General features: G+C 44.4%; 6 protein-coding genes across 6 annotated transcripts; 3 read left to right on the forward strand and 3 right to left on the reverse strand.

Moving 5' to 3' along the window:
• Nucleotides 1–228: 228 nt before the first annotated feature.
• BDW43DRAFT_282720 (uncharacterized protein) lies at nucleotides 229–863 on the reverse strand. Its single transcript, XM_032042661.1, has one exon. It carries the CDS (start codon nucleotides 455–457, stop codon nucleotides 275–277), a length of 183 nt encoding a protein of 60 aa, XP_031898124.1. The 5' UTR covers nucleotides 458–863; the 3' UTR covers nucleotides 229–274.
• Nucleotides 864–1279: 416 nt separating this feature from the next.
• On the reverse strand, nucleotides 1280–2911 carry BDW43DRAFT_320782 (FAD-dependent oxidoreductase; the record flags this gene model as incomplete). The annotated part of the gene is made up of 2 exons (XM_032049161.1): nucleotides 1280–2365; nucleotides 2426–2911. The coding sequence occupies 2 exons, from the start codon at nucleotides 2909–2911 to the stop codon at nucleotides 1280–1282; spliced, it is 1572 nt and encodes a 523-aa protein (XP_031898125.1).
• Nucleotides 2912–3402: 491 nt separating this feature from the next.
• Nucleotides 3403–5098, forward strand: BDW43DRAFT_313101 (uncharacterized protein; the record flags this gene model as incomplete). Its single annotated transcript, XM_032047509.1, has 4 exons — nucleotides 3403–3432; nucleotides 4613–4667; nucleotides 4721–4806; nucleotides 4859–5098. 4 exons carry the CDS (start codon nucleotides 3403–3405, stop codon nucleotides 5096–5098), a joined length of 411 nt encoding a protein of 136 aa, XP_031898126.1.
• A 2435-nt stretch (nucleotides 5099–7533) lies between these two features.
• BDW43DRAFT_313102 (uncharacterized protein) lies at nucleotides 7534–8941 on the forward strand (the record flags this gene model as incomplete). The annotated part of the gene is made up of 6 exons (XM_032047510.1): nucleotides 7534–7701; nucleotides 7762–8137; nucleotides 8236–8353; nucleotides 8414–8481; nucleotides 8538–8568; nucleotides 8626–8941. The coding sequence occupies 6 exons, from the start codon at nucleotides 7534–7536 to the stop codon at nucleotides 8939–8941; spliced, it is 1077 nt and encodes a 358-aa protein (XP_031898127.1).
• Nucleotides 8942–11089: 2148 nt separating this feature from the next.
• On the forward strand, nucleotides 11090–12019 carry BDW43DRAFT_313103 (glycosyltransferase family 32 protein; the record flags this gene model as incomplete). The annotated part of the gene is made up of 1 exon (XM_032047511.1): nucleotides 11090–12019. One exon carries the CDS (start codon nucleotides 11090–11092, stop codon nucleotides 12017–12019), a length of 930 nt encoding a protein of 309 aa, XP_031898128.1.
• An 8003-nt stretch (nucleotides 12020–20022) lies between these two features.
• Nucleotides 20023–22067, reverse strand: BDW43DRAFT_282723 (cytochrome P450). The gene is made up of 6 exons (XM_032042662.1): nucleotides 21927–22067; nucleotides 21725–21866; nucleotides 21272–21657; nucleotides 20580–21196; nucleotides 20453–20529; nucleotides 20023–20377 (listed from the first exon to the last, which is right to left on the reverse strand). Exons 1-6 carry the CDS (start codon nucleotides 21972–21974, stop codon nucleotides 20202–20204), a joined length of 1446 nt encoding a protein of 481 aa, XP_031898129.1. The 5' UTR covers nucleotides 21975–22067; the 3' UTR covers nucleotides 20023–20201.
• Between the last annotated feature and the right edge of the window lie 467 nt (nucleotides 22068–22534).

Genomic DNA, 22534 nt, shown 5'->3' on the forward strand with positions numbered 1-22534 from the left:
CACTGTTCACATACTTAAGAATCGGCGTTATAAGTTTAAAAACTGACAACATCACACGAGCAAACAACTGTTGCTCATCATGCGCCCGCGAGTTCGTGAGACCAACGGGATCCATAGTAACGACTGTGATTTGGTTAAGCGACCGATCCTAGGGTGTATCAGCTTGCAGCTCATCAAATGCCGTGTTCATTTTCCAAATGTGAGGAGAAATATATCCGAAAGCTCACTTTTGTAACTCACGGTTCAGGCCATTAACGAACATCGCCGTAACCAATTACGCCGTGCCGTATCGCTGCCACCCTTTATCATGATCATGCTCGACCGGATGCGAAGAAGGATGAACCAATGTCTCAATATCATCCGGGAAAGAAGCCGTCAGATTGGATAGTGCATTCGGTAGATCCGGACAATGTGCATTGGAGCCTAGCATGTCGATGAGGCCTCTTCGTTCATCCATCTACCGAGCAGTCCTGGGACTAATAAGCAATGTGAAAGATAAGTAACTTGGGAGTCGGACTCGAAGCAGTTGGTCGAGAATCTTCCTCCGCTGCTAAGGGACCGACGGAAGGCATTGCAAACGATGGTGGAGACATTGGGAGAGGGTCACATTGCGGACTTGATGGGATATATGGGTTGTAAATTGTCAAACATCGTTCGCGGAGTTCAAGTCGAGTTTCTCGATATGCCCTTTCCGATCAGGATATTTGGATATGATCCCGTTTAGCTTTGCGGCGTGGGGACCTTGGTCAGAGGTGTTTCGGGCGGTACCGATGAGGGTAAATGCTGGATAGGATGAGAGAAGCTGGTCCACGCACTTTAGGGCCAAGGACTCGTTGGCTCCGGTGATGAGAACTGTACCTTCCATACTGAGTTTGGAGCTTGGTGTTGGAGAATAGGTAGAAGTGTTAACACCGAGCTGGACGTCTATTTATGATATTATCACTGGGGACTCATCAATAAGGCGCTAAATGTATCTATCAATCCGCCACCAGATTGTTTGGATTGCGCCTTCACGAAGCATCCAATTAGTTCCAATCAGTTCCAACACATCACCTTTTCCAGACTATGGCCCACTGTATGCCACCCAGTAATCAGTATCGGGCGTTAGGATCTTGTTGCACAGGCGGATACTAGTATGAGGCTTTAGGTGAAGGGAGTACGGGTTAGCTTTAAAGCCGACAGTACAGTCTGATAGAGAGGAAGTGTTCAAATGGCAGTCGCATTTCTGACATTCTTATGGATAAAGTACAAAACCTCTTTATACATTTACAGAAAAGACCTAAAGTGCTTCCTGCGCCTGCTGCCTTGTCTTTGAAAAGTCATCCAACGGTTTGAGATTCGATTTGGCTGGGCCTTCAACGCATACGCCATCGCAGCTAAACCGGCTCCCATGAACGGGGCAATCCCAACTCTTTTCAGCATCATTCCAGCTGACGACCGCCTTCATATGAGGACAAACGGCACTGAATCGGTGAGTTTGACCTTCTCCATCCTTATATACGGCGACTGGTGCGGTAGCCATACTGTCGTGAAGAACACCACCTGTTCCCAAACCGAGATCTTCAATATCTTTGATGTCCGATTGCAGGTAACGTTTGTATTGTGTATTTATCTGCATATCATGGCCAAGCATGCTAGGAAGCGACTTCGCGATGCTTATCAGGCGGTTCGGATTGTAGAGTGAAGCCCATGGATTTTCAATTCCCTCAATTTCATCCGCAATCAGCTTTCCGGCTAGAATTCCGTGAGTCAATCCATTTCCACTGTCACCAGTGACGACATAGGTATGGTTCATCCCTTGATTCTTCCCAATAAATGCCATATAGTCCACCGGCTCAAAGATTTGTCCACTCCATTTATAGTCAACGGAGCCAGCTCTAGTGAACCGCTCACGCACCCATGATTCCAACTCTTCAAAGCGGCCCGCTACTTGATCTTGTCCGACTTTGTGGTCGCAGCCGCCAATGACCAAGTAGTCATCTTTCTCATCGCAGTGTGTGAAGCGGACGTACTTATATTCCTCTGCCTCGTCATACAGGAGACAATCCTCAATGGATCCCTTGGGGACTCGAATGGCAATGCAATACGTTCGCATGTATTCCATTTCGGCAATGACGCTCAGTTTTTGTAACGGCACGCAAGTCGCTTCAACAACGTCACTGGCGGTAATCGTATATCCATTAGCTGTGCGAACTTGCACAAGATCCTTCTCCTCGACCGACATCATCCTCGTATGCGTAAAGCACTGGAAATTCGGGTGGTCCCTCAGCCATTCCAGCACTCCCACTAAATACTTTGTAGGATGAAAAGTAGCTTGACCAGAAAACAAAGCCCCATCCCTCTGATCGGGCCCTGCATCCCATCCCTGCACGGCAAGGCCTTCACGGTACGTCGCATGCACCCCAGCTTGCGTAGCCGCTTTAACCTCCTCCCTCAGACCGCTTACCTCCTTGTCATGCCTACGATCTCCTCGAGGATATTGCGAGATTTCGATTGCCGGCAGGTAGCGAAACTCGCAGTCTATGTTCAGCTTCTTGGCAATATGAGCCGCACGGTCAATAGCCCAGGTATGGCTATCGGCCGCTATTTTGGCTCCGTGGGCTCCGTGCTTCTTCGCGATGTTGGCATAGCCATCGTCCAATGCGTTCGACAAATGGCCACTGGTTCTTCCGCTTTCCCCCGAGAGAACGTTTCGCGCTTCGATCATCGTTACCTTTTTACCGCGGGTGACAAGTTCATAGGCGACAGATATTCCTGCTATTCCGGACCCGACAATGCAGACATCGGTTTTGATGTCCTGCTTTAGGGGTTCGAAGCGGGGGTACTTGGAAAAGGGCATCCGGTGGACCCATACTGGGGTAGTTTCCCCAGAGGTATTCATCCATTGTTCTGGTTTGGCGATGGTGGCCATTGGGCGGGAATAGATGGTGAGGTGTAGGGATGGGCGACCAGTGAACTGATGTGTTGTTAGGGCTCTTTGGCTGGGTTTGCAAACTTGTAATGTAAGTCTCCGGATATATAATCCAGAGAACATTGTGTCGACGATGCTGATCCTTTTTGATACGACTTTTTGTTGGCGTTTTATGCGCGCAGATCTAGATCGGACGATATCATCGTGACGTTGTTGGACCCTAATTTTAACTATGCTTGAAACATGGCTCACATAGCGTAGAGCTAGTCCATCGTCTGATCAGGTAGAATTAATGGGAAAGGTTTGGTTTAACCTTGTTTTTCTTGTCTACCATGGCCTTCGGGGGTTAGGAAAGGCCAGGTGTCAAATGGTAAGCGGTACTCTTTATCAACTGACCACTATTGTGAGTCTATCATTCTACCATTCGCTCGGTTGAATGTAGGCTGTACCTCTTCTTGACACCTAGGCGTTTCAGGCGTCATCATTACGAGATGACGACGAGTGGCGAGTGGCGGTTGGCGGTTAGTGAGATCAGAATGACTACCCAATGTAAACACATAGAGACAATGAATGTGTGACTTTGTACACTAACTCTCATGAGGACATAATGATCTTGGCTCTAGATAGTAGCTTACTAATAATCACATACTAGTTATAGTGACGGTAGAAGTCGTCATATGCCATTCATGCGTTGGACTTGGCCTGTTGTGACATACTGGGCAACCCTTGATACAATAGAGCATCTTCTTGGTATAAAGCCCTACGAGTCTAACTGCAATAGGGAACAATAAGACGTAGGTTTATGACGCAATTACTCCGTAATCCGATATAACGTTCTCCAAAAGAAGCATTCTAGAACTCCGATGTAGAGTTTCGGCATCGGGCCGTGGCCCGTAAGTCGTTCCGCAAAAGCCTAGATTCATAAAGATCAAGATCTTTCCCAACTACCTATAGATATGGTAACAGCCACTTCTAAAATATCATTGACTATAAGGTCTTTCTATGGACGTCCATTTTACAACTTCAGACAGACAGACGCCCCTGTTATGTTGGGAGAGCGTATTAGTTAGGTATCAGCCGTAGAAATCTATTTCAAACCAAGAAAACCAATGCTCATCGATCATATTGAATAAGAGACAAATTTTCGCCAACAGCAGGGTCTCTGACATCAGAGGGCATCGATCCCCTCCCATACGACGATTCTATTAGAAATAAGATCATTCAGTTAGGCGATCACTCCCTCGGAGGCTGATTTCACGCACACGTTACACCAAATCCCTAGACTACTGGTCCCAATCCCTCACAGAAAGCAAATCAAAGTGCATCACCACACCATCCAATCCGAACAGGTATCTACTATTATAAAAGCCCTGCAGCTCGTCGGTGGGGGTTCATTAATCACGACACAATCCATGGATAGCATGATATATAATCCTCAGGCTTGTAGAGCGTATACTGGTCCTGGGGCGTATTGGTCATCTGCACAGGTTGTTTAGGATAGGGCGAAGCGGAGGGTGGTTGGGGGGAGGGGAGGATGGGCTATATAGGGGGTGGGAAGGTTGGTGTTTCCTGGTCTGTATACGTTTGTATGGACGATAAGTTGAAGGCCGAGGCTGACGGTCGATGACCGGCTTTAGGTGTATTGAGCTTTATAAGTGCTGAGCATGGGGGTGGGCTGCTAATAATGTTGCGAATTACGAGACGGTTCTTGCTGATGGAGCCGTTGTGAATGCTAGTGAGGAGGAGGAGAATCCTGGTATGTGGTTTTAGATACTGGGATATATGGGATGAATTAGACTAATATGATAGACCTCTTCATGGCTCTCAAGGGAGGCGGATATAGCTTTGGTGCGGTCACTAAGTTTACGCTGAATGCTGACGACCAGGAAGGCCTGGTTGGTCGTTTCCGTTTCCCTTTGATTCATGAGTGAAAGCTGATAACTGAAGATTTGGGGCGGGCGCTATATTCTCGAAGCTCGAAGAATCCAAAACAGCAAAGTCGCTCATGGCTGTCGAAAGCTCACGACGGAGTATCCCGACGAGGAGGCTGCGATTATTCCGGTACCTTCGGCGGAGGGTTGGGTATTGTTCGTTTATTATCGTGGTGCTAGACCTCCTGCGGATGTATTTGAGAGATCCACTGAGCTTGGGCCAAAGGAGAATCTCCCGAATACGTGGCAATTCTAGCATTAATTGGTCAGTGTCTTTGATACTTAACATGCCGGAGTCGGTGATGCTTACAGAAACTTGGATAGCATGAGTGCAATAATATATTCAGAGACCGGTGTGTCAGCGCCTTATTCACTTAACGACAAAGTAGCTAACAATGATCTATAGTGGCGTCTATCGAAGCGCCATTGGGACCGAGACAATCCTCTTACCAGATGAGCCAACCCATGGCAATGTCCATTATGAAATATATAACTTTGGGAAAAACATCACTGTCAACAACGCAACCTGTATACCGTCGATCGAGTTCCAGCCCATGTCACGGAGAATTACTGCGAAAGCGAAAGCGAATGGCGGAGTAAACCCAGCCAGCCTTGTTACTTCCATACCAAGCTTAATGTGATAACAGGATCTGTTACGAAAGACTAAATAGTACTGCAGGTCTGCCTGGGATGGTAAGATCCAAAGTACGATTATGCATGTGACAACCTTATCCAGGAAGGATATAATCGGGCCAACGCTGTGGTTGACAAAATATATTGAGAAGGGTATTGCTCCAGATGCCCACAAATCCCTTTTCATGAACGGTGCAGAAATATTCTTGTTCCGCGCCTGGAAGTTCAAGAAGCCCTAAAAACGTTAGGCCTACAAGCTAAGCTTATATCCATAAGCTCGGGGCCATTTCCCCGGGGATTACGAAGTAGACAGACGTATGTTATGCTGTATGTATGCCAGGGATATAGCGCCAATTATGCGAGAGACAAAGAGGGCTAGAACAATATCCATCGTATTCAAAATCACAAGTTCCTAATACGAAGTAACTACGTCCTAGCCACCTGCCAGTGCTTGCTATACAAACGGTCAACCCATTCCAATGGTGGAGTACGATTGAACCTTAGCGGGACAACAAAAGTAGCCATATGGGCCCGCTTGTCCGAAACATCATTACGTGAGCTAGGTTACATTGGAGGACGACCTAATTTTGATTATTCACCCCCCTTTTATTTCAACGTTCCTGACCTTTGGCCTGATATTATTGGTTTAATCACCCGTTGCCGTATTTCATGGCCGTGCTGACCATCCTCAGATAAGATATTTCTACGATCGTACAAGGATATAAAACGCACGCGCAATATTGAAAATAACTTGCGTAATCCAAATATCCTGTTCCATGTAGGTTTCTTTCCGTCGTGGCCCAAGCAATATCCCCTTCTCTTCGTAGCGTCTCTCAGGACAAATCACCGCTTTCTTGCCCTATCCGTGTAGCGACCCTTTTCTGGCAGCCCATGGACCTATTCACCAAGAAAAGAAATGAGCTCAATAAGAGGGTAATTGACAGCCTTTTGAGCAGTAAGCGGCTGTGGTACGCTAATTTCACACGGCAGTACAATGTGAGATGCAATCAAGGAACTGTTCCAAGGTGGGACGATTATACAACCGAGATGATGACCAATATAGGTTGGTATCATGGCGGCTATTCGGAAATATGCTACAATATATTTGTTATCCACGGCACATGCTGGAAGAAGGTTACCACTCCTTTGGTCACCAAGGTCCTGACATAGCATGATGTAGTCATGATCGGAGAGGTCTCTACAGCACCTGTGATAGAACGTGTTCGGACCAATTGTTAATAAATCTGTTAGATGGTGATAATGTCGGCCACTGCTATTCATCAGGTATCTACTCAATACTAAAATCCAATAAGACAGACCTAGAAGCATTGGGCGAAAACCTTAAAAGGGCCCAAGACACAGCCAAGGCCTTTTTCCATAGATTAACTATCCGTCCATATCCATCTAACTAGTTAGTTTCAGAGCTGCATCATCCGGTCGATAGAGTTAGTAGCGTGGGGGCAAGGTTGCATTAGATGGTGATCCGACTTTCTAAATACGAGTAACTACTTCACTGTCCCATAGAGGTTCCCGCCCAGGTAGATCTGCAAGGGCAATAGTAATATATCTCCTACCACCGGACGGAACGTATCACTTATTACAGCTCACCACATACCCAAACGGAACGTCGGGGAACCCCGGATGTGAAAACACTAAACCAAGTATAAGCAAAGCGCTCGACGCTGTTTCAGTGCCCGAGCGTCTACCGCAAAGCGTTAATCCACACACCCGACCATATTAGGCGCCAGCCAGCAAAGCCTAAACCGTAGTAGCTTCATCTACAAGTCCTGGATTTCATGCCCGACTCACGTGTGCTAGGTTGGCCATAAGCTGTCTGGTTCTTCTTTAGGATGTATGGTGCGCGAGCTTATATATTTCCTGTCCGAGGACTTCCGTCAGATAAGAGCATATATTTTAATATTTATTTGCTCTCCTGCCCTCTGTCTATGCAACCTTAACAGGCTATTCACTGCCTAGACAAAGGGCAAAAGTATTTTGACTCACGTGTGTGACTACATCCACAACCTCGCCAATAACTGCCAGAATAGCTACTGAGTAATGGCGACTACCACCCATCATGATCTAGAAAACAAGGGGCCAACGACCTTGGCCGTGATGTGGTCATTGACTGGAATCACCATGATAGTCGTTGCGGCTAGGATCTTTATTAGATCGAGGATCCTACGAAGCCTTGGAGCAGACGACCATTTGATTCTAGTTTCTACGGTGACACCTCGAGGCTTTATCCGAATAGTCTGGCATACGCTTACACGGTGACCCATATAGGCGTTTGGAATCATTTATGTTGCAACGAGCACGGCAGATGTCATGGCGGGATACGGGAAGCACACAAGTGTTCTATCAGACAATACGCTGGAACGTGTCATGTTGTTGAATACTATATCCTACGTGTTTGGGGTCTTCTCCTTCACTCTGCCGAAGTTTTCGGTGGCAACCCTTCTGACCCGGCTTCTGAATCCCGGATTGCGGCAACGTATTGTAATTTGGACGTTGATTGGCTTGGCAACAGCAGCAGCCTGCGTCAATATTGTTCTTCTTTTCACTTTGTGCGACCCACCGGAGGCGATGTGGAAAATCAAGTTAGCAGGGGCAAGTTGTAAAGATGCTGCCATCCTTATCTACTACGCCATCTTCACTGGGGGTAAGCATGCAATTTCCTTTTTCCCCGAAAGCTATACGCCCTTGTGGTACATGCAAGCAGTTGAGATACTGAGGTTGCTAATGACACTCTATATCCAGCTCTCTCTGGATTGACTGACCTGTACTTGGCAATATATCCCAGCACCGTTCTGTGGAAGCTTCAAATGCCATTGCCCAGAAAGCTTGCAATAAGCGCAGCGCTGGGTCTTGGGGCCATGTATGATATTCTTCGCACCGTTGATTAATTGGTGTTGCTAACAATACTATCGTCTTGTAGCGCATCTGCTATGGCAGTTGTCAAGTGTACCCAGCTTAAAAACCTCGGAGACCGCATCGACTATACCTGTAGGTTTGATACTACTCTAGTTAGCCCTTCGCAAGTCAAAGCTAACTGAAGCTAGACAGTAATGTGGAGCTCTCCATCTGGACCAAGTATGCCTTTTTAATCTATCTATTCCGTCCATATGTTGACATTTATTCACGTACAAGCGTTGAGGCCAATATGGTCGTCATTGCCTCTAGCATCCCAACTTTACATCCTTTACTTAAGGCTATCAAGGTGAAGTTCGCATACCATAGGAGCAGTCTGTCGCAGAGCCGCTACAAGAAGGACATGATTCCGTTGAACAGCCAGGCGCTTGATCAAAGCAAGAAATCTAAGCTAGTGAGATCACACTTCGTCACTACGGTTAATGTCGATAGTCGGGAAGGTATCTTGCCGGCTGATGATGAACAAAAAGGTCGCAGACCTTTTCAAATTCGTTGCACAGACGAAGTGACTGTGGAGTATGGATACAAGGAATGAACCATTTCCATCCGAGTGTGTTCGAACCAGTTCTGAACAGCGTATGGGTAATAGTAATTCGACAGCGCCAACATCAATGGCAGAGCAACATAGATTCTAGTACTTCCTGGGAATATACATGCTCATGCATAGGTTCAGATATAAGTCTTTGGGCGTTTGAGGTGACAGAGAAAAGCCTATTATATTTCTTACCAAGCCTTGAAGGTTTGAATCAAGTAGATTTGTCCTCAGAGATTCTATTTAGTAAGGGTTGAGGGACATGCGCATCCTAGGGGATAAAAATGTGTATTCGAAAGGCACCATCTGACCGAGTCCTTCCTGTATTGATCATATTGATCTGCAAATATAGTGGGACCCGGGCATAGAAGAACTTATTAAGCACCTAAACACGGCGGAGCTCACTAGGGTCTTCCGTTGTTTGAAACCTCATATACGTGAATTATGCTACCCAAGAAAAGGAGGACCCTCCCTCATACCAGCGAATTGTGTTAATAGTAATACCATGTCTCACACTAAACAAGTGCAGCGTTATACAATCTATGTCAGTGTCTGGTATATAATGCATTCGTCCAATAAAGGTAAGGGGCCACACCTGAATAACAATGCAGCTTTCATTTCACACCACAACGCCCGAGAGCAACCGAAAGCCGATGCATTGCCACGATCTGCATTTATCTAACCTCATGCATGGGTCCAGGAAGGTTTCTTAGATTAGAATTAACTGAAACATCTCCGTGTAGGGTATGCCAAAATGGTACTATCGGCATTGAATTAGATCAAGCCACCTGAAACATTGCCAGGACCTCAATCTACATGCATGAAAAATTTGGGTTGGCCCTGTGGAAGCAATTGCGTTGCCCATTTCGCCGTCTGGGCGACAAAGCTCGACACGCATCCATTAAAAGTACTACCTGCCACGATATTCATGGATTCTTATGTAACTACACAATCGCTTCCTTGCTGTCCAAGCCTTGTGAAATGCCTCCAGAAAAGCACTTTAGAGACGCGAATGCCCCTAGTGGAGTAGCTCTGCTGATGGTAATTGCGGCAATACTGATTGCTTAGAGTCGACACTATGGCGTAGTTGTGAACTGACCTTGGAATTAGTCGAACAGAGGGAAGCCTTTGCTAGATCCGCATAATATAGCGCCGGTTGCCCTCTAACATTGGAATTCTGTACAGTGCATACTTTCTCTTTCCTAGCTAAACTGTTTAAGACAATATGGGAGGATTGGATTTCCTTCTACTGACCCACAGACGGGTACTGACGGTGAACAAAAATGTCTGGGTAAAAGATTGGAAATAAACTATCACTTGTCTGATTCCTAGATGACTTTCATTTTCAGACTTGGAAGAGACTCCCTTCGCTCGAAGTCTATAACTGGACCTGGGAATTATGCAATTCAAAAGTATAGTCTCAATTAAGGAAAACAGAATAGAAAGATTCCTCGGCAAAAATACAAAGGAATTCTTCAGTTTGTAGCGCAAGTAAATTTCCGGACTTAGTAGTGAACCTACTCATCCTCAATCTCGTTGAACTTGCTCCCAGTTACTAGGTTGAATGCATACTGTTCGAATACCCACGGTTCCAATAGCCTATGCCAGATACGATGAGTCCGCCGATCCGACTACCAGTGTCGTAGTTCAAAAGTATCACCAAGATAGACCTGATTTATTCAGGTTAATAGGTGAAAATCCTTTGATCTTCGTCGTTAAGTGGCCTATGAGGCTATTTATGGCAAGTGGAGAGGGATCGGGTCAAGCCCACTATAGTTCGTATTCATAGGTAACTTGACCTGATTTTGACCCGCTTGCTGGCTATCTATCCATGGGTCTGGCACGACTAGAAGGATTTGTCGAGTACCAAGTAATGATCAAGGCCCAACTCCCTTTTTTTTTTTTTTTTTTTTTTTTTTTTTTGTGCAGAAGAGATGCGCAGAAAATTACAGCGTTTGATTTACACTTTGGCCCTGCTCTCCGCGCTCGCGGTCTCGGTTTGTAACTATTAGCAAGATGTTTAAAGAGCAGCTCAAACGACTGCCTCCTCTTGCACGGCCTTTTGTCTTATTAATTAAAAATGGTTGGCGCCAGTCGAGTCCCAAGAGCCGGATGTTGAGAAGCGCGCTTCTAATAAGTATGTGGCTCGTCATGGTGGCCACCTTCATATATTTCTCCCTCAACTATCGAATCGGTCGTCCAACAGAGGCAAATATTCACGACCAAACAAACCAACAACCAACCACCCAAGGCCAGGGTGTTGTACTTCCGCGGAAAATATGGCAAATTTATCTCACACCGCCGAATGTCGATAAGAGCGTTTTCAAAATCGACCCCGTGCAACTGTCCGACGCAGCCTCCTGGCTAGCCCATAACCCCGACTATGAATACGTTATGGTTGGAGACAAAGGCGCTGAAGAATTGATACTCCAACATTTCAAAAACAATTCCACATTATTGAGAATATTCCGAGAGCTCAGAAATACCGGGATTAAGTCAGACCTGCTCAGATACATGATCCTGTCAATCAAAGGCGGTGTTTATTCGGACATTGACACAGAGAACCTCAAGCCTATTGACGTGTGGGTGCCTGAAAAGTATCGCAACGATACTCAGGTAGCCATAGGGGTGGAGTTTGACCGTCTTGATGGGCCTAATTGGGGTGAAGTCCACCCCGACCTGCAATTTTGCCAGTGGACCATAGCTGCGTTTCCTGGGCACAACCTCTTCAGCCATATGGTAGAGTGGGTTGCATCAAAATTAGAAGCCTTTGCAATGGCACAGGGAACAACATTCGCAAACCTCAATGTCACCGCATCCGAAGTGATGGAATTGACAGGACCGGCTGCCTGGACGGACGCTGTGTTCTGGCAGCTGCAGCAATTTGAGCCAACCCTTACGTCGTTGAGAAACTTGAGTGGGTTGACAGAGCCGAGGCTTGTAGGAGATATTCTGATACTGCCGATTGATGGTTTTGGGATGGGCCAGCCGCACTCGAATAGCACGAATGACGGGTCGGTTCCAGGAGATGCGTTGGTACGACATAAATTCGGGGGATCATGGAGGCATAGTGGCAGTTAGTGGTAGGCAGCTTTGCCCATCTCAGGGTCACAATGGCTGCCTAGCTGTGATTGATCGATCAATGGAAATTAGCGCTCATCAATAGGTCAGTTAAGGATTTAAAATCCTTCAAGCCGCACTATAAGCGTGCTGAGTGCTTACAACGTACAACGCTGAGAACGAAGCTTTTATCGGTACAGCACCCACAATGGTGAGGAATTGTCCCACCGTCGAGTACTTGAGAGTGATGATGTTGTTCAAGAGGCTCGGTGTAATGCTCACATATCTCTCATTAAAACATAATGCTTGCCAAAGAAGAGGGGAAAGAAGACAAAGGGCCTGGCAACCCTTGGATATATATACAAGGGATACGTACGGTTTGGTATATGGGTTAGCCTTCAATAAGGAAAGACATCTGGCCAACCTTTTTCTCTCTTCAAAATGAAATAGTTTAACAAGGTTTGTTACTCAAAGGGCTTCCCTATAGCCGGACTTTAACACTAAACAGAAAAGTACTCTTCCAGATTTCCTCATCCGCGTACAATTTGATATTATTCAAGCAAGGTCGAGAGCCATTCCTCAATTCCAGAGCATTCTCTACCTTTAGATGTAATTAACTGGGGTACTTATGAATTTCTACAGGGATTAATCGATAATGTATCGATCATAGACCTTTTAGGTGAATATAGAAGATCCTATTTCCGTGAACCCAATTACAAGCAGACCAACATTGTCAAAGCTTTAATCACGAAAACGCTGGAGTATCCAACAAGACTATCTTGTCTCAACACTCTCGCCCTCTCAAAGATTTTTATATAGTAGCAGAGGAACTGAAGATCGAAAGCCCGAAGACATGAAAAGCTACTGATTGTTGGCTTATAACAGAAAATACGCAGATGAAGCAAGGTTCGTGCTCCGGATATTTTTATTTGAAAGACTACGGGAAATTCGTTACATTACAGAGTAGTTGTCATAGGGCAAATGCGGCACGACCATTGTCGTAGACTCGAATGGCTAGGTCAGAACGGTCCTCGATGTTGGCATACAGCCTTTCAGAGAAGAACAACAGCATCCTAGAGATGAGGTAGATTGAAATCGTATGTCGCTGCTGGGATAACGCTCTGAAGGCACAGCCCCTAGCTGTTCGTGCGGCCTGGAATTGTGGGTCTACATGTAACGAGCTCGGCACTCAGGATCAAGGTGTACAGTATCAATAAGAGCCGCTATTTGACTCGGGAGCGCTTGGAGATGTTCAAGGCGCACGACCAGCCTCTTACCCCTGACCTGGCCAGAGGAGCTGCAGACACAAGCCATGGAGGATTATAAGGAGTTCTTCAAGAAAAACTCCAGAGACGTTAACGAATACTAAATTTACTGGATATGTTGTCTTTCTTTTGCGGTTTGCACTTCTTAGCATCTGCTTTTATCTTTCAAAAATGCTACTGATTGCCGAGCATTGGTATTTGCTGTTAGATGTACAAGTTCCATTTGAACTACAGATCTACTCCTGAGAAAGGTCGGATTCGGACGTGAGATACTAGTGAAGAATAAACTTCGGGTAGTGACCTAAAATTATGTCCTCACTGGGATTATATCCTAACCAAGACTTAGATACTTGTATACAATACAACGTGGGCAATCATGGCCCCATTTTAGAGTTGGTAGTACAATATATGTCTAGTGTTGATAGAAATGGCATAATTCAGCCATCACGATAAGCTTGGAATCAGCAATCTAGAGTAGTGGATTTCATCCCCGCTCTCCTGGGTCATGCCGTTAATCTCAACAGTCTGATGGTTGACTCCTGCTGCCCATGCCGCTCATCGGATTGGTTGAATTATTTCAAGATTGGTAAATATAAGGCTGAGAGTATTAAGCATGGGAAATAAGAGTACAGAAAATTGGTCCCTTGAACGGCTCGGCTAAATTTCAGGAAACCTTCTGTTCTCTACAGACCTTAGACTCGGTATTGTCTTTATGCTATCTTCGTTTATTTACTACGTGAACTTTTTCGAAGGACCCAAGTCGAGTTTAGTTATTATATGCATATTATCCCCGCCAAGCCAATGGATTTGAACGAGGTGCCGGAAGACGGGAGGACATAGGACTGCTCTAAAACTGCTTCGGAGCGTCCCACCAATCTCCCCGCAGCTTCTCGAGCCATACCAAAACTCAAGACCTTGATCATATCATGATGGAGCTGGTGTAGCTCACGTGTAATGGGATTGATTGTCTTAAGGTCTAAATCTATCATACAGAGATTCCTTGGTGTTGTGGTCAGGTCACGTGGTTTCTGCCTTAGGCTCCAATAGGCTCTGACACAGCTATCTCTTTTATGATTTAATTGGACCTTCCTTATTCCCTTCACATTTCCTAATTAGGCAGTATCCTCAGTTTCCATGGTGTTGAGTAGGCCCAGCTTCTCCACAAAGGAGGCGTATTTCACTATAGGGAATGGCTTGATGAGCCTGTCTGCCGTATTCTCTTCTGATTTGACTGTTTTGAACTCAATGGTTCTGTTTTCCACTGCTTCCTTTACATAATAGTAGCGTATATCGATCCAACGCAACGCAGTAGAGTAATTAGGACATTTCAGTATATCAATAGTATTCTATGAGTCAGTGTAGATCTTAATTAGCTCGTTAGGTGTAGGGAATCTGACTGTATTAAGTAACTTAAGTAGCTATGCAGCCTGTTTAGCTGCTGTATTCCATACAATGAATTCTGCAGCTGTTGAGCTCGGGGCGATAACATCCTGTTTCTTTGAACTCCAGTATATTGGTACTCTGGCCAGTATAAAGATAAATGCTTCAGTTGATCTGCTATTCTCACAATTACCATGAGATAAATCAATGTACGCATGCAGGCCTTTATTGAGGTGTTGGCCTAATCTAATCTGATAATCAGGTTGCTTCCTGAGATATCTGAAGGTGTGTTTGATCTCTTTGAAATCGTTTGCATTAGCTGTTTCGGTCTGCCTACTTAAGCGGGAGATTAAAAAGGCGATATCAGGGCGTGTACAGCAGGCAATCCAGTTAAGCCGGCCTGATAGTTCCTGATATAATTATTTCTGGTCTGGGTCAGGTGATTCGGTTGATTCTGTTGGCTTCCAGCCAGGTGCCATTGGTATATCAGATCCATTTAGATCATTGATGTTAAGCTCTGCAAGGATTTTGTGTATGTAGGCTTATTATAAGATCATGATAGTCCCGGTAGTATAGTCCCTGCTGATATTATACCCTAGGAATTGATTGGGTTTGCCTAGTATCTTTATCTTAAATAACTTTCCTAATTCAGTAAGGAGATCATTAATAATCTGATCTATAGATACTGCTATAATAGTATTATCCACATAAATGATCAGGAGTATGCCTTAATTGGGATCAGTGTAGAGATATGGATCTTTAACTGATTATTTCAGTTCTAAGGCTACTAGTGCATTATTAAAAATACTATTCTATAATAGGCCTGATTACTTTAAGCCATAGAGAGCCTTATTCAGCAGGTATATATAATTCTTTCTATTTTCAGCAGTTCTTTCAAAGCCTGTTGGTTGCCTTATATAAATTTTCTTGTCAGTTAATTTAGTATTAAGATAGGCAGTGATTATGTTAAATTGCTTCTATCTGAGGCCTTTGATAGCCATATGGGTCAGGAATAGCTTTATAATTAGATCAGTGATCACAGGGGAATAGATCTGATCATAGTCAATGCCTGGCTTTTAATAATTTCTGTATATGACCTATCTTACTCAGTATTGTACGATATCATTATCAGTGTTGGTTTTGAGATCAAATACCCACTTCCCTGGTAGTATAATAGTATCCTCAGGGGATTCAGTGAGATCATAAGTATTGATATTTTCCAGCTTCTTAACCTGCTGTCTCATTGCTTCAAGCCATTCCTCTTTCTGCGGTGTTTTTATGGCTTGCCAATATGTATAGGGGATCTTAACTTGATATGATTTCAGCGGTGATATAGCAGTGCAGATAGGATCAGGCAATTCAGATTGCCTTATCATGGCTTTAGCGAGGTGCTTTTATTAAGCTTCAGCAGCTTGATTGGCCTGTTTATCTCCTAGCCACACTGATTTTAGCTTGCCTTTACCATGCCTCATTGATTTGTGTATTTCTGTAGTGGCTCCATAATCTTGATTTTCAATAATATTATCTATAGTAGGTTAAGTTTCATCATTCTGTGGTAATGTGCTCAGGAGCTTATTGGTGATCTGAGCATCTGGTATAAGCGTAGTAACGCGGCCTGTAATCAGGGCCTCATTTCCATTATTTTCAATAGTTTAAATTGGGTGACCTGATTGATCAGGTAGAAATGAATGATATTTGATTTGCAGTACAGGGCCTTGCATAGGGCTTTTAGGCTTAGGCTTAGATACTGAGATGATTCCGGTATCATGGTTATCTTGATTATCATTGTCTGATCGGTAGTTTTCCCTTTCAATAAAGGTAATGTCTCTAGAATGTACTATCTTGCCTGTTTTGGGCATCCAGATCTGATATATATGTGTGCCTTTGTATCCAATTAAATAGCCGATTTCTGCACATGGTTCTATCTTTCTAGATCTGACCCTATCCTCAGCGGGTGTATATACATAGACTTTATATTCCCAGGTGCGGATGTGATTAAGCTTCGTTTCCTGATTAGAAAGATTAAGTCCTTTACAGAAGATCTGTATAGATAATTTCATCACTTTGTAATCCTTTTGTATAAGGTGATTCAATATATAAGCTGCTGATTCAACTGCGTGAGGCCATAGATTTCCAGGTAAGCCTGCTGTAATAGTTATAGTTCTGGCAGTTTGGATGACATATCCACCAAATTATTCTGCAGGGCCATTCTGCTCTAGTATTCTAGGGGCAGATGGTTCAAATTCAGTGCTATTTACTTCTGCATATACTTTATAGCTATTGAAATCCAGTGTAGTATTGTAATGGACCCTAGCAGAATAGCAATTAGTCAGGTTAAATCATCCCTTATTAATCTGGATAAGAGCTAATAAGGCATCACTTTTCTTTCTAAGAAATCTAATAAAGAGACATCGCGAATAGTTATCAAGAATAATCAGTATATATCTATATCCTTGTATATCTATTGGTTTGAGCTTCTGGGTATTAACATGTAGTAGTTTAAGCGGTTTAGTGATATGTGGATTAGGTTGCCTAGAGACTTGACATTTAGCCTTACTTAGCCTACATACTTCACATGCTTTAACCTTATAATAATTAATTGAATTGATCTCATTGGTAATCATGATCCTATTTTATAGGATCTGTTTGACCGTACAGTGACCGAATCGTTAATAGAGTATCAGTATCGGTATAGTGGCCATAATGGGCACTTTTGGTGGTGCGGTGCGTAGATAAGGCACGTTGTTCTCTGTGTAGGTCCAACCCACAATTCTATCAGTATTGATATCATGATAACATTGATTCTTAGTATCATGATATATGCCTAGATCATTTTTTACGCGTTCCGCAGGAAATAGATTACATGGCACATTTGGATTCCATACACAGTCTATCATATATTCATTGATTCCACCATTATCTAATTGAAATCATATTATTGTTGAGCCTTGTCCACTCGGGATAACGCTTTCTCCATTGGCTGTATGGTATATATAGATTGAACACTCTGGAGGCTTGATAGGCCTAAAATTGATGATTTGATCATGATCATTGCAGACTGCATATGCGGCTCCTGTATCTGAGAGCCAGCGGTCTCAATAGTTAGCAGTGTTGAATGATACAACTGCTAGTCCACATAGTGTAAAATCAGTTGCTTCTTCCTCTGGCTTCTTAGTGGCCATGTTGGCTGGTGTTGATGTTTGCTTTTCTTGATTCTTTTGGTCCTTTCTGTGTTGGTTCCATGGTGTACGTGGTTTAAAGCACCATATCATGGGATCAGGTCTCCAGCCTTTAGTTCTGATATTCAGAACCAGGTAAGGACACTGTATAGATTCATGTTTTTCTAGTTAGCAGAATGGGCAGGTTCCATTATGTGTTTTCCTGTTGAACCAGTATCTTATATGGTCCTCATGTCCGATTCCAGCAGGGGGAGCATGCTTTCTTTCAGGATAGACTCCCTTCCAGTTTCCTGATTTGGCCTGGGTGGCCATAAGAATGCGATCTCTATAGATTCTTGCTTTATCATATACTATTTAGCAGAAGTTTAGAAAGTTATTCTCGATTAAATCTTTCCATGAGGTCTCTGTCATGGAGTATCTTATATTGCCAGCGAATACCGGTAATTCTGTTTCAATCCCATTGAGTAGTAATAGAGTTGCTTGGTACAGGGTAATAGTTATATTGACCTTTCCTGCGGCAGATACTTTTTCTTGGAGTGCAGTAACAAATTACTGTATAGTGCCATAATCAGATCATTTGATCAGAACAGCATCAATCCAGATAGCTCCATTTAGGAGATATCTATAGTCAAGTAGCAGCTTAGATATCGTTTGTACAGTCTTATCAAGCTATTGTTTTGGCAGATGAGTTGTTCTTACCTTGGCAGCAAGGTCTTTTGTAAGGTGTGTGTGCAGCTATAGATTAACAATACTCGCGCAAGTGCGCCATATCTTATATTTAGAATCAGATTCAGGAGATCTAGGCACGTTGGCTTTAATCAGGTCCTGTAGTCTATGGATTTCTAAAATCATTTATACAGTATTAATCCATTCGTCCCAGTCATTGTGATTCTCGAGCTTTTCCATCAGTTATAATATAAAATCTGCCTTTTCTAGTAGGTTTGTTGCTTGATTTATGGCCATTCGGCCTTCCTCAATATTCTTGCTCATTATAGCAGTATATTTGGTGGCATTTATTGCCTTATTGATGTGGTTGAGAGCTTGGTGTTTTGATCCCGATCTATCTAGGGGTTCCGCTCAGGGGCATTGTCTTTATTGTCAAAATAGCTTAAAAAGTAGGTCTTTTTAGATGATTTATTTCTGAATAGCTTCATAAGCTCTGTAACATGATAATACTCCGGGTATAGGGTCCGGGCTCATAACCTGATGGAGCTGGTGTAGCTCACGTGTAATGGGATTGATTGTCTTAAGGTCTAAATCTATCATACAGAGATTCCTTGGTGTTGTGGTCAGGTCACGTGGTTTCTGCCTTAGGCTCCAATAGGCTCTGACATATCATATAATTGCAGCGTTGAGCTATGAAACCGTAGGATTGTACTATGGAGCCAGTGGCCTGCTCTCCTGTCAGGCCCTGAAACCAGGTCCGAGTCTAGTGCACACTTGCAACCAGCCATACTGATACCTGAGGGCGTAAAGGCAGACGTCAATGCCTTTTGCCAAAGAAAAATCAGGCGTTCTTTGAGAGTGGACTTGTTCACGCAATGACGTATTCCTTCTCTATTGGACAACGAAGTTCCTATTAATAATTGTCAATACACAAAGCATACTTCATACCTATATGGAATCCGTATAGACTCTAGTAAGAAACGAAAAATGCTACCTACCTCGGAAGACTATCTATCCATCGTATAGGGGTTATGTTTGACCAACATTAGACTGATCACGGGGAGCTTAAATGGGGATTGATCTCGGTTGAGATATCGCCTATGGTTACCAAGCAATCAAGATTCTGGCAAGGCCTCCATTGTTCTGGTATTGCTAACTGCTAAAGATCTCTAATTCTGCAACGCTATGTATAGGTGAGGGACTGAATTCGCGGGACACATGCATGACTACTGGGATCTTCGACATTCCAAAACCCGCAAAGCCCGAAGCGACTTCACAAACACCAACTGCTCTCATTATATTTACATGCGTCTTAGTTCATCCTCCATAATATGCTTCGAGGAAGGCGGGATGATTGGGGGATGTACTGGAAATGTAGCCATGCTATGGTATGCGTGGGCCTTTTTTGTGATTCTCGGGTTTATTCTTTATTGCATGTGAAGATAAACTAATTCTCCAACCTTTCCTTCATAAATAGAAGTCTGTAAGGACTATTTAATAGTCTGTGTGGGATTCCTATTCAAGGTGTCCAAAACCAAGCCCCATGCTAGCCAATGGCCGGGCATTTAATTGCTACAATCGGCTAATAAGCGGAGGTTCTACCGGGACTGATTCACACTAGGTATCTACCTGGTATACCGGAAGCTATACAGGACGACATGCAGCCCTTGAAAACCGGTATATGACAGCACGAAAACAATAGCGTTAACGCAACTATACCTCTATGAGACAGCGGTGCCCACTGGGTGTCATTAAAAAGTAACTCTTCATTCTCATGTCTTCGTCGTTCATTCCCTCCTTTGTCGAAACTTTTGCTCTTGGGAAAGCTCGGAAGAAAAGGGCTGTTGCCAGACGCAGTTCCATACGGGCTAGATGCATGCCGAGGCAAACTAGTAGAAGAAAGCGCAGAGGTTAGGAAACTCCTGGATCGCTGGAGGCTTCTGCGTATCTAAAGGAATACATACCGCGTGATCCTTTACCAAATGGCATAAAAGCCTCGCTCATTGCTTTGGTGATCGTTTCCCAGCGGTCCGGATTGAATCTTTGTTCATTAATTAGTCATCGGACTTCCTAGAATCTTAAATGCCTTACCTCTCTGGCTCAGGAAATATACTTTCCATACGATGGAGACTGTAAGCTTGTGTCGTAACAGTCACGCAGCCAGGAAGTCGGAATCCCAAGAAGTCCGCACCCTCGGATGGAACAGACCTTGGCAGACCAGACGGAACAGCCGTATGTAGTCGTAAAGCCTCATTGATCACCCGGTTGAGGTAGGGCAGGTTTCTAATCATTCTATCAGTGAACGCTTCTGGTAAAGAATTCACCTCGTCCGCAAGCCTCCTACGTATACTCTCATCCCGACACACAGCGTAGACGAGATATGTTAGGCTGACTGCAGTTGTATCGCTTCCAGCAACGATATATGCCTGAGCTTCATCTCTTATTTCGGTGTTGGATAAGCCTTCTCTGCCAGCATTGTACAACTTGGTAAATAAAGTGGGCTTTGCGCCGGATCCCGATTCCTCCTTGAGAAGATTGTATCTGTCAACCGATTGTTGAGCATAACCTCGTATCCGTTTTCCAGCATCGGCCACACTTTGAAAAAGAGGAAGAGGAACAATCGACCCTAGCCGCACAAGAGATGGAAACGTCGTTCGCACCGGCGCGAGGGAGGACGTCCGCTCAAGATCAAGAATATATTGATTCTTCTGTAGGAAATTAGTACGATCCACAGTAGTGGCTTATCTCTTGGTGTTTGTGTGGGCGTCACTGGAGGTTCATACCTTTCCAGACTCCAGCATGCGAAATGACTCGCCAAAGCTCAATTCTCCAATGACATCGGTGGCCATAAACAACCACCACTTAAATATGTCCATAGAGCCGTGTGATCTCATTTCCTCGGCCATCCTGCTCACGGCCAAGCGAACTTTGCCGGCAATAACAGGCTCGAAAGCAGCCAGAGAAGAATCCGAGATAGGGCTAGCTAGGAGACGTCGATGTGCGGCATGAAACGCAGGATTTGTCGTGGAAAACACGTTCTCGGTTCCCGGAGGAGTCAAGGTCTGGTAGAATGCTGACTTAAGAAAGCGCCCTCCGGTCTTGTGTATTTCCTTCGTGGCGTCGATATTGCATATATCAACCTCTTCAGGGCTGACCCTGACAATTGGGCCTTCGAGCCAGTTTACCTTAGCAAGTGTGCACGCAAATAAACCCGAATAATTGTAACTCCCACATACCGTATTTTCCATGAAGGTAGTGGACATAATTTGGTTTCTGCCCAAGGAACCAGTAAATTATACAGGGCAATCCCGTCCACCTGGAGATTTCCGGCCCAGGAAGATGTGCAAGGGGGCCGCAGAATCTGCGATATAACAGCCTCTTTAAGATAGTGCTTAGCAGATATAGCCGCTTGGACGGGATTCAACTAATATAACATACAAGAAAAAGAATAGCTCCTAGGCTGCTTAAAAGCGTAGTGAAATTCATAGTGCGCGCGTTGCAGTATTGGCTCTTCGTGAATTGGGAGCTTTCCGCTTTCTAAGATGGAATTTATGTCGATCAAGATTAGCTTTGTATCCTACCGATGGTTGAGAATCTGCCCAAATGCGAAGCGTACAAGAATTCCTTTATCATAATAACCAACACATAAATTGTCGGACACTTGAACAGCCGAACACCGATATCTCTTTCCTATGAATATCTTTCCATGGCTCATCGAATCATCTACTAGGGAATGATCAGATTAGAAGCTGCTGCTTAGCGAAAATGAGCCAAACGGCATTTCGGAAGCGATGGGACACGGACTATCGGTGATAGTGAACACCGATAAATAGGTGAGGAAATGATGGGCAGACGCAGCTTGACTACTTCTCTCCACACGAGTTGATTGGTGCTTCTGAGACGGATTTCCAAATGCCGACAAACTCCACCAATACCGTGGTGCACTCTTATGTCGTCCCCAAATAATAATGCAGCACGGGATTTCGGAGTTTGGAAGCTTGAAGCGAAGAAAATAGGTACACCTCCATACTGGCGTCCAGCTGCTC

The sequence above is a fragment of the Aspergillus alliaceus genome (assembly GCF_009176365.1).
Source record: "Aspergillus alliaceus strain CBS 536.65 unplaced genomic scaffold BDW43scaffold_35, whole genome shotgun sequence".
Classification (NCBI taxonomy): Eukaryota; Fungi; Ascomycota; class Eurotiomycetes; order Eurotiales; family Aspergillaceae; genus Aspergillus; species Aspergillus alliaceus.

Coding starts and splice junctions, on each gene's coding strand:
- BDW43DRAFT_282720 (XM_032042661.1), bottom strand. CDS start 457: ATGGATGAACGAAGAGGCCTCATCGACATGCTAGGCTCCAATGCACAT.
- BDW43DRAFT_282723 (XM_032042662.1), bottom strand. CDS start 21,974: ATGAATTTCACTACGCTTTTAAGCAGCCTAGGAGCTATTCTTTTTCTT. Junction 21,867..21,926: donor TAGGAGCTATTCTTTTTCTT/GTATGTTATATT, acceptor ACTATCTTAAAG/AGGCTGTTATATCGCAGATT. Junction 20,530..20,579: donor ATATTTCCTGAGCCAGAGAG/GTAAGGCATTTA, acceptor TAATGAACAAAG/ATTCAATCCGGACCGCTGGG.